At 38.6% G+C, this 11,897-nt stretch overlaps 1 protein-coding gene across 1 annotated transcript; it reads right to left on the bottom strand.

The window, feature by feature from the left end:
- Positions 1–334: 334 nt before the first annotated feature.
- Positions 335–3,485, bottom strand: LOC147622167 (putative serine/threonine-protein kinase PBL7). The gene is made up of 5 exons (XM_086823267.1): positions 3,047–3,485; positions 2,247–2,431; positions 1,956–2,145; positions 1,444–1,835; positions 335–1,287 (listed from the first exon to the last, which is right to left on the bottom strand). The coding sequence occupies exons 1-5, from the start codon at positions 3,162–3,164 to the stop codon at positions 550–552; spliced, it is 1,623 nt and encodes a 540-aa protein (XP_086679393.1). The 5' UTR covers positions 3,165–3,485; the 3' UTR covers positions 335–549.
- Between the last annotated feature and the right edge of the window lie 8,412 nt (positions 3,486–11,897).

Below are 11,897 nucleotides of genomic sequence, written 5' to 3'. Positions count from 1 at the left end.
TCCATAGGGGACTTTATCTCAGCAGTGGATCATACAGAAAGTCCAGGGCAGATTACTAGAACCAAAAATATTATGGGGATGCCTGAGAAACTTCAACACCATCAACTAATCATTTGACTGGAACAGCTTTTCACAATGACAATCATCGGTGTCGTGTCCATGAGACTCAGGCATCACAGATAGTTCAGTCAGAATCCATAATCCATAGTCAAGCTTTGAAGGAAGACCCACTGGCATTCAAAGCTAAAAAATGGCTCAGAACAATGGAAAAGAAAACAGCAAACCCATATACACCACCACTTCATGGACACCCGTAAACAACAACACTTCATGGACATGCTCAAAATTGTGCTGATACATTCGATTATACCATTCTCCTACAAAATCTCTATCTCATCTTAAATTAAATTTCATACACTTATCGAATGGAAGACAAAGCAGCTAGCTTAGCATCTTTAGCGGGAACAATGGAATGTACAGCATTCCCACGAAAGTTATTGGCAAGCCACTGTAATCTTAAGCCCAAGAGTGCACCACAAACATTGGGGATTATACAAATGCAGCATCTAAATTGCTATCACTGCCTTGGAGGTTTCCTCTCTTTCTCTCTCGCCAGTTTTCACCCCATACTCTCGCCTCTGCCACTGCTCTCTCACGATCACTGGCACTATTTAAGCTCCTGCTAGCTTGCCCAGGGCTACCTTTGGACCTAACCCATTCTTCGATATCTTGCTTTCTACTAGGGTACCCTTCCTGCACACCATGCTCAGCAGCACTGAGTGTTCCATTCATTCGAGAGCCCCCATTATCTCTGACATAATTGTCTGGTGAATTGGAGGCTGGGGATCGTGTCCCCACTTGTCGAAGCATCCGATTGTCCGGAGAGTACCGCGTGCCAGCCTGCCGCATTACTCGATCACGATTGTCAGGCGAGTTTGAGGCTGGAGATCGGGTACCACCTTGCCGGAACATCCGTTCCACGAAGCCGCGTTCATCTGCACCCTGCCGATATCCATTGCTCAGCTTTCTTTCTCTCTCCTTCTTATCTCGAGAAGGTGAAGGTGAGAACTTGTTGACAGGATGAACTCTAGGGTCATAATTTTGTGAAGCTAGATAATTGAGAGCTGTGACCACATCCCCAATCAGAGGGCGGTTTACTGCATCTTCTTGCAGGCACATAGCAGCAACTGCAATTGCTTGGTAGAGCCCCCTAATAGGATAGCATCCCTGAAGCAAAGGATCTGCCATTTGATGATACTTCTTCCTGTCTTTGAATAATGGCCGAGCCTGCAAAATTTGTGAAAGGCAAGACTAAGTTAGAGATGAAAGCTATCAACACAATTCTTTGTGCGTGCATGCATGCACACGCACGTGTGTTTTGTGGGGGGATTTGTGCAAATACTTCACTTCACTTTCAAGATAAAATAGGGGGTAGATAAGTACCCAAGACACTAGATTGTGCTCTCCTGAACCTCGAGAGTTGTCAATGGCCTTCCTGCCCGTGATTAGCTCTAGCAGGACAACCCCAAAGCTATACACATCCGACTTCACAGTCAGCTGCCCAGTCATAGCATATTCAGGAGCACAATATCCGTAAGTTCCCATAACTCGTGTAGAAACATGTGTCTTGTCTCCTATTGGCCCTAGCTTTGCAAGGCCAAAGTCGCTTAACTTCGGATGGAAACCCTCATCCAAAAGAATATTAGAAGACTTGAAGTCCCTGTAGATCACAGGTGGATTAGCTTTATCATGTAAACACTCCAAGCCTCTTGCGGCGCCACATGCTATTTTCATTCGTGTATTCCAATCCAGAGATTCCCTGTCAGATGGAAGATCTGCCAGCCCAGCCGCACCCACCCATAAAGCAACAGACATAGAAAGCCCTGAGAAACTAAAACACAATATAAATGTGCTTCCAACCAAACAGCTGCATCTGCTGTCTCACGATGCCATACCGTGTAGATGATCTTCTAGGCACCCCAACGCCATGTATTCGTAGACAAGAAGCCGTTGATCACCATCTGCACAATAACCGATTAGATTCACCAGATTTGGATGGTGCAGTAGACTGAGCATGAGGACTTCTACAAGAAATTCTCTGTTCCCTTGAAGCCCATTTCGGTCAAGTTGCTTGACAGCCACAATCTGCAGCCACATCATCAAAAAGCACGAAACCCTACTCAAAAACACAAATCCCAGTCATTTCAAACTGCAAGCATGCTTACTGCATTGGTAACGGAACTTGCCTGCCCAGAGCTCTCTAAACGCCCCTTGTAGACGCGCCCAAAACCACCTTCGCCTATCAGACAATCTGACCTGAAATTTTTGGTGGCCGCAGCAAGCTCACGGAAGGTGAACGTTTGTGCTGCTATGTGCTGACTTCCCTCTTTAGAAGAGTCTATAGCCTCACCGCCCTTTGACTTCACCTTATCTGCACAACCAACTCCACAGTTTGTAAGCAGTCTTTGTTCTTGCAATGCCCAGAGGCCGCACTTTACAGTAGATATGGACAATCTATGGCATGACCCTACAGCACATGCCATCAAAGAGAGCGTTCTGTCTGCATATAACAATGGGCTCAACAAGTCATCAAAACACATGCAAGAGAGGCATGGATCTCATGATATGTTGATGTGATCAAAAATTTAGGCAAGCTTAAGGTCAGTAATGATCGTATTAAAAACTTAATCAGGTTGATAGATTCCATATCATAGGCACATTGAATACTTGATAATCTATGATATGGTAATTAATAGGTTCAAAAATCTTATAAAACACTTAATAATCTATGATATGGTAATTAATATGGCCAGATATCATATTGAATCTAGATTAGGGTAATTGATAAGCAAACAAAATACTAAATTGATCATCCATGATGGAGTTAATCATCATGAGCCTTAGAACTCCATGGAAATGGGGGTAGAAGGGGGACTTTCTAGATCTAAAACCAGTGGAAACATTCAGTAAGATCTACCACAAAGGTCCATTTTCTTTAAGACCCATGACTGCAAACTGAAGAAAAAGACTGTCATGATGGGCTTACCTGAGGCGCGCTTTTGAAGGGATGCAGATGCTGTGGGATGCACATAAGGGCCTTCATCTTGCAGGTTTAATGGCTTCTTATCTTGTTTCCGTATGTTAATGCAGTAAAAACAGCCCATTTCCTACTATAATTTAGTTCTTCAAAGAGCACCCGCCTGCATCTCTTTCACGCATCAATGGCTTCTTGTCTTGCTTATCTAAATCCAAGAAAAACAAAAGGACAATACAAGAAAGCAAAAAAAAGCAGCAAGCGGACGGCGAAGCAACAATCGAAGGGGGTGAGCAGAAGAGGGGAAGAAGCTTGGACCAACAAGATGCACAATTTAAGCTGATCAGAAAAGAGATCCCTCAAGAGAAGAAGGGGTATTTCTCAAAGGAAAGACAAATGCATGGAGAGCATATGGCAAAATAATTTCAGTACTAAAAGATCTATATAGTACAATAAGATCTATATAAAATATAGTTACATATGCCATATAAACATATACAGGCATCCTTGTAAATCATGGTGCTGGGGGGTGTGTGTGTGTTTCAAAGTGCACTTACACTTCAAATTTCCTTTGAAAAAAAAAAAGTATAAGCATAGCAACACAATGCTACCAGTCGGGTTCGAACCTACGACCTCATGCAAGGAAACCAAAAACCCTGACCAAGTGGGTTAGCACTTGTTGGCTATTTAGATATTATTTGTTTATATATTGTGGGTATACGGGGGTGTGCGTACACACGCACATGTGTGGGTGTGTTTTTTTGTGTGTGTGCTTGTGTGCCTCGTGCACGTACACTCACCCCTATATCTCAGTGTCAATGTTCTCGCATGGTCATCTCAGATGTTATAAAATGTTCCAATAAAATCTTATCAACCACGAAACTTTTATACATGTATTTAGAATTTGTGTACATTTTTATAAGTCCAAGTGACCATTGATCTCTTTGAGTAGATTCTATGGTTATAGAATTGAATTTGGGATCTCACCTTTTATACACCATAAGGTAGTCTCTCTTTATGGAGTTTTCTCTTTTCCCACCATCCAACATGGTATGTTTGAATCGGTATATAATATATATAAAAAGGTGTGGTGGGCATGTTTGAATCTTCTTTTAATACAAAACAATTAATGTGCTTTGAATATCAGCAGCCTTGAGAGCTCTTCCAATCTTCTCTACATAGTGTTTAAGCATTTTTATTGCCATTTTGTTTCAAAAGAGATCTTGCAAGTCTAATACACTCAAGTTGTTGAGATAAGAAAGTAAAGTTTTAGTGTAGATGAAGTAAAAAATGGTCGTCTAAAGCACCATTCTACAAGAGGAGGCACTAGATCCTCCTCGCACAATGGCCATAATAATAGCCATTCTAGGCCATTATGGAGGGAGGAAGTGACATGATGCTAGGCGGCATGAAACAAGTTTATGCGGAATCGCATAGTTTAGTGACATGAACAATTTCTAAGCAAACTTTTGTATTATTCTATCACTTTTTCTTCATGAGGGTGTGGGAGGGCTAAGAAGTGGGGTTATCACTTCTTGTACATAGAAGTGGTGTTATCACTTCTTGTACATAGAAGTGGTGTTATCACTTCTTGTACATAGAAGGGTAGCACAAGGGGTTGCTACCTAAATTATTGTAGTGCACAATTTTTCATGTTTTCTCAAATGGGATAGGTACAAAATGACAAATTCTTTTAGGAGAACCTTACTAGTAAAAAGCAAACCCTTCAAATAGTACATGACTGCAATGGTAGTAAAAGGGGTGATTCCTAATATGTATAAGAGTGCATGAAAGACGAGACATGTAATGGTACTCTGCATATGCAAACACAACTCTCCTCCTTTATCAACCACCTTTGGCTTCATGTGCCTCATATGTCACATCTTGGTCAATAGGAGACAAAGAAGAGTGGTACTCGTAGTTCATTAGGCTGCATAAGTTTGTTGTAATGTATATTCACCTATGGTTTTCTAGATAAATAAAAAACACATGTGAGATCAATTAAGCATGCCTTTATCTTTCTCTCACCTTCCATATCTATTCTTAACCTTTATCTTTCTCTTGACTTGCATATCTATACTTAGCATTGGCAGCAAAAAAATAAAAATAAAAAATTGCTTTACATTCTACATCATTAGTGGATACCAAGGGCTTCTAAATGAGTATGTTCTCTTCACAATTTATGCTACACACTTATTACATGCCAAAGAGAGAACTACATTCTTTGCTAAACAAGAATAGAAAATACCCATGCTTCCTTTAGGAAGGATGCTTTAAAAGATCATCTCTTAGAAGGGTAATTTTGATATTTCAATAAGTGATGTATTAAGAACCTAGGAAGGATGCTTTAAAAGATCATCTATTAGATGGGTAAGCTTGAAAATTTCACTATGTGATTTAAGAAATATTTATGCATCTTAATGTTTATTACACTATCCTAGGTCACCAAATTGCATCTTAATGTTTGTTATACTATCCTAGGTCACCAAATTGGATTCAACACACAAAAGCATCCATTAAAAGGAACATATAACAAACACATGACCTTAATATTAGTTTTGTAATTTAGCCAAAGAAGTTCCTTCAGCCTTTAAAAAAGCACAAGGCTAATTTACAAATTTTGAAGAACGACAAGTCAAATGAACTCAAACATACATGAAATTACATGAGTGTGTTAATCATATGCCTACATATGGCGAGACTTTTTAACAATAGTGTATGTAGCAACTTTATAACTTTGAAAAAATACAAAAAAGGCTTTAAATTGTTGTAATATCCTTGCTTTTGAAGAGAAGTAAGAAAAAGAACATTTTAATTGATGGAAGACACATGTCAATGGTTTTTGTAGATATAGAACGTTTATATTATATTTGTAGCATGCTCGCTATATGAAAATCCTATACAAGGGATATCTTTAAAAACCCCTTTGTGTATGGATTTTAAAGTTTTAAATTATCAATTTGTAAAATTGAAGGTGATAAAAGTACAAGATTTATGAATATTTTATTTTTTTCTCTTATGTGATTTTTAAAACCACATTTCATATTTTCTTTTTTCCCTTATACATGTAATTTTCTTAATCCAAATTCATAAGCAGAGCATTATTAGGGGTTATGGTGATAAATCTTGATTTTGAGCTGGGTAAGGCGCATTAGAAATTTATCACAAAAATAATAAATCATATTTAAAATTTTAGAAAAAATAAATCTTGGGGATTTTTTTGATGGGTGAAATTTTACACTAGTATAAGTGGCCATTCGAGCACCAATTGTAACCTTAGTCAATTAGGGACACCTAGGTGTGCACAAATTGTAACCTTATTAATATAAGGGCATCCAGTAGAGATGATGATGATATGGTTTTAGTGACCTTGAATGGTCTTAATAAGAAATACAACTAATTTTACACCTCCATTAGAATTTAAGAGAATGGAAGAGGCCACTCTAGAGGCAGGGGTGCCAGAGAGGCCAAGGTGGTTGGCAAAGAAATCAACATGTAAATAGCATAGACTGCTATTAGTATGGCAAACCATGGCACATGGCACATGGCAAAGGACTGCTATAAAAAAGCAGAATGATACCAAAAGAGGAAAGTTACAACAAGAAAACTATGCATCAACAAGTAAACAGGGTGATGATACAAGTGAGCAGTTGTTTGTGATGCAGCACATCCTCAACTCCACGAGAAGAGACATGTTAGGATTATGAGATATTTGGTATGTGGATTCTAGTGCATCTAGCCACATGACCTATTATGGTGTGGAATAGTTTAGAGATATGTAGAAAATGAAAAATCAAGATATATGGAAAGATGTGATGATACTGCGCATCCCATTATGCATGTTGGTAAAGTGACATTGTCTATATAGGATGGCAAAATGAAGTTCTTGATAAATGTACTTCATGTTTCAAATATTATAAAGAACCTCGCTTCTATTGGACAGATGATTGAGTAAGGTCTTTAAGTGAGGTTTAATCCTCATGTGGAAGACTTTGAAAATCAGTACGGCTTGAAGGAAAAATCAGAGAAATTTTTTAATCCTTTATTACTATGGTTGAAAATGAAATTGGCTTAAAAATTCAAACTCTCCATTCAAACAGAGAGGAGGAATATATCTCCAATATATTCAAAGATTTTTTGGCACAAAAAGGCATGAAGTATTAGTGTATAACTCCTTATACACTATAACAAAATGGTGTTACTAAGAGATAAAACATGACTCCCATGGAGATGGTTAGATGCATGGTTTAAGGTTATCAGCTTCCACATAAGTTTTGAATAGAAGCGGTTCTTTGTGCTACCTATGTTTGCTAAAAATAGATGCCCCACTAAAGCTTTAAAGACTACACTCCTTTATGAGGCTTGGTTCAATCGAGAACCTAAGGATAAACACATGTGTTTAACCTTGTTTTGTATATACACGTGCTAGCACATGCGTGTTTTTGGTTATTTGGTATATGCCCATGTGCTAACACAAAGAATAACTAAGCTTGATGACAAGGTAGTAAAGTGCATTTTTATTGGTTATAATGCTGAAAGAAAATGTTATCATCTTTACACTTCTCTCACTAAGTAGATTATTATCAGTAGGGATGTCATTTTTACAAAGGATTTTATCTATCCACCAATGATGGAATTCAATAAGCATGTCTATGCCAATTCTGTGGGGACATGTTTGCTCGGGGGGGCGGGGGGGGGGGGGGGGGGTCACTCATAAATATGTAAGCGTAGCACGTGGGTTCAACAGAAGGGATTTTAAAAATCCACTTTTTACACTTTTTTTTACGTACAGAAGGGTACCATTTAAAGAGGGTATTCACAGGTTAAATAGAAAAAGGGTGTGTTTTATTAATGAAAAATTCATAGGTAAGGGATTTTTAAATTAGGCCTTGAACGCACATGATACAGAGGGTTTACACATAGTGAACCCCCCGAGCATGTTTGATGGATTGTTACCTGTGCTAGTTTTTATTAATTCTTAGCAAATTTTTCCTATTGATCCTTATTTGTTACAAGGGGGGAATGCTTAAGGAATTGATGCACCAACTTCAAATTAGCTGGAAGATGCAATAAATGCTAAAAGATCAACAAATCAATGAATATAGGGTTATGCCTAGACAGGTAAAAAGAACATTGTAAAAATATAGGGTTATGCCTAGACGGGTTAAAAGAACATTGTAAAAATATAGCAAATTGTCTACTCCTTTGGAGAGTAGAACCAAATCCGATGCTGCTCAAACCAATGCTTTAGTAGATATTGTTGAGTTTACATTTCTTGGTTTTCTACATAATATAGATGAACCTGAGTCTTTTGAAGAGGCTCAATAAGATCCAAATTGGGTGAAAGCCATGAAATTTATTCCATTTATAAAAATGGGACTTGGGATTTAGTGGATCTACCACTTGGCAAGGAAGCTATTGGTACTATGTGGGTTTTTAAAGTTAAGACAAAGGCAAATGGATCTTTTGACAAATTTAAGGCTGATTTGTTGCAAAAGTTTATGCCTAGCAGAAAGAGATTGATTATGATGAAACTTTTGCTCCCACTTCCTGTATGACCAACTATCTGATTTGTTATTGCTTTGGTGGCAGCCCTATCATGGATGGAAAGTGCACCAATGGACATCAAAACAATGTTCTTGAATGGTGACCTATAAGAAGAAGTTTATGTGAGTCAACTAGTTGGATTTGCCTAGCCTAGTGTAGTTAAGAACAGAAGGTATGCAAGCTAAATAAAGCTTTATATAGTTTGAAACAAGCATTGAGAGTTTGGTACCAGAAGATTCATGCCTATTCGACTAGATAGAGATTTAAAATAGTCCTACAAAAAGCACTTTATATGTAAAAAAGGATAAGCAAGATTTTCTTGTTATCATTATTTATGTAGATGACATGTGATAGGCACCAAAATGAGGATTCAGTACAGCCTTCAAGGTTGACCTGGACTCAAATTTTGAGATGTTAGATCATGGTCTTTTGCACTTGAAACGGGACCTTTAATCTTCTTGAAGGGAATAATCAAAAACTCATAAAATACATCAAATATTAAAACAACTACGTGAATTAAATTGAAAAATTAAAGCATATAACAAAACATAAGACAAGAGAAAGAAAAACATCACCATCATGGGTGCAATCTTCCCCTCCCTTGTGCGTGGCCTTCCCCCACACAAGAGTATTTTTTTATTAGCTTTCTTTCCACCAAAAATAGGCCATATCCCCAAAATATACAAAATGTGCTTTTTAGAGAGCACGGCACTCTTCTTTTACAAAAATAGAGTGTCAAATATTGGGACTAGGGTAAAGCCATAGGCTTTAATAAATTCCACATTATAAATGTATCTTTCCTAAAGTTCAAAATGGAAAAATCAACTACTAAGGTTACAAGCTATGCTTGTAAAAATGAATGTGATGCACATAAGAAACATTCTCCTCGATATTATTTATTAATCCTCGTAATCTTCTTGACCTGAAAATATAAGCCCAATTAATAATTAAATTAATCTCACAAATATTAAACAGGCACAAACCATAACCAACTCATGACTACCAGGCGTAAGTACTTCCAGGGATCACCCTGCCAATACAAACCTAACTGAAATAATCATAGACGGCCCCAAGCATGCGTCATATACCGCACGTATTAATATTTATAGTGGTGTCACCCACGATATTAACCTAGCCGACATGACGCAAGAGTAACCTAGGCGTCCCCAAATTACTCAAGAGGAGAAAATAATATTCTTAAAGAGGACTTAAAATATATTCTCATAACATCCCTCTTGCTTGAGTTTGCAATTGTCCTCAATTGTAGGTTTGCTGGGTTTGAAAAGAACGAAGGATCTCAGGATAAGCTCGGAAAAATTTCTCGGCATCCATTTTGCATCTTCTTGAGGATGGTTTTTGAATGTCAAAAGATATTTAATTAACATGGATCATAACAGTTGACAAAAGAGAAATTTTCACCATAATTCCACCTAGAAAATTAGGGTTGATAATTAAATTGGTAGAAAGAATATTCTTAGATATTTTAGGTGGATAAATCACCAAATTGATATTTATCCAAATTAGATTAATGGAAGGAGAGTATTTTTATAAAAACCCGATATTCTCATATAAAACCATTTCTTAATCTATTATGGTTAGGAAGGAATGAAATTCATAAAGTTGGAATTTTCCTTATGGTTAGAAGTTCAGTAGATTTTTATCTGAAGAAAATCCTTAGGAATCAAAGTTGAAGTAAACCGAATAATTTTGGTTAGACCACGACTATGAGAGGGGCAGCCAGTAAACTACTTGCCCATCTCTCGAATCTGAATCAAGCAAAAACCTCGACCAATTCCAATTCTTGACACAAAGAATAGACTACCGTTGAATTAGAATAGTTTTCCCTTAACCGAAATCACCAAGAATCTAGTTGGAAATTCAGTCAAATGATGGGTAGATTACCTTGATGAGAGATCAATGATGGGTAAATTACTCTGATGAGAGATCAATGATGGGTAGATTACCCTAATGAGAGATCAATGATTCTCATTCAGGAAATCTGGATTACAGGAAAAGGGTTTTGTTGAACCAACCTCGAACCAGGGATTCTACTTGCATAGAATCTCTGTTTTCTTTTAAAGGACTGTTTTACGCCAGAATGCTGGAGGAAGCATTTGGTATGTGTTTAACTAAGAAGAGACTCGTTTGCAACAGCTGGCTGGGGGAGTCGTCAACAAGGGACGTCGCTCGTGGCAAAGCTTGCCGAGGTCTTAACCAGCCTTGGTATGGTTAAAATGGTGTGCTTCCAGTACGCTGGGTGAGGACCAACGAAGCGGTCCCTGAGTAAAGTGCTAGGACACCTAAGTAGGATCCTAGAGGTTCTGACCACGTGATGTACGGGCTCGCGATTGCTAGGACACCCATGCGTACGTCGAGGAAGATATGGATGAACTGAAAAGAATGACTTTTGTGAATTGAATTTTGATATTGGATCTCGTTAGTTGACCAGCTGGTCTTCAACGGAGAGTCTGGATGATATATTTTGTAAAACAATGGACTCAATATTTTGGAGGATTATGATCAGTAATACTATGATTTCATGGAAAGATTGTTTTAAAGATAACCGAATCTGTTATAATGGCAATTTCATATTGGGTGTGTAAGTGGTATGCCTACCTTAAATTTTGTTTGAAGCACCGGCTAGGGAGCCTAGGAACTCTTTTCCTTGGTACCCAGGCAAAACATAACCAAATTTTTACAAAGGAATCCCACCAATATAGTGGTTGGGTGGTTGGCTAACCCATGGGCCATTGGGGTTAGGCTAGATCGGGGGATTCTTGCGATACAAATAGTTATGATTAAGTTACGTTAGTTAGATTAAGTCCTAGGAAGACCCTTGTTCTGTGGGAGGGAATCAGTGGGCGGCTGTGCCTCGCTAAAAGAGAAAAAAAGCGGTGATTCTATGGACCAAGTGCAAATCTCTTCTTTGATCTGACCATGTGACTTTCACGTTTGGTCGGATCAGTTTGGATAGTTAAGAATTTAACTCGTTAGATCAATTCTCCCGTTAGATGATTTCCCTGGTGGAATCGCCCGTGCCTTCCGGGTGAGGGAATTTTTTCGGGCTTGGTTTCGGAGGAACCGTCGGAACCGTCGCGCTAGTCGTTTGTCCGGATATCCGTGGGGCGAGGCCTCGAGTGTGGATCCCTGCCCCACGCGAGAGGCTGACGCTGCTTTCGCCCCGCCCAGTGCCCTCGGGGGGAGGGGGGAATTGCGGAGGGGGCAGGGGTCTCACACACATCGAGCAATTAAAGGTATATTGATATTTGCAAGGCACTCAAGGTCTTGGATTGTTCTTTGCCAAGGGGGTTGATTT

This window comes from Cibotium barometz, chromosome 29 (assembly GCF_041138505.1).
Source record: "Cibotium barometz isolate CiBa-2024 chromosome 29, ASM4113850v1, whole genome shotgun sequence".
In the NCBI taxonomy this organism is placed as follows: Eukaryota; Viridiplantae; Streptophyta; class Polypodiopsida; order Cyatheales; family Cibotiaceae; genus Cibotium; species Cibotium barometz.
This window is presented reverse-complemented; position numbering and strand designations above follow the sequence as displayed.

Coding starts and splice junctions, on each gene's coding strand:
- LOC147622167 (XM_086823267.1), bottom strand. CDS start 3,164: ATGGGCTGTTTTTACTGCATTAACATACGGAAACAAGATAAGAAGCCA. Junction 2,146..2,246: donor GTTTAGAGAGCTCTGGGCAG/GCAAGTTCCGTT, acceptor ATGTGGCTGCAG/ATTGTGGCTGTCAAGCAACT. Junction 1,288..1,443: donor AGCACAATCTAGTGTCTTGG/GTACTTATCTAC, acceptor CAAATTTTGCAG/GCTCGGCCATTATTCAAAGA.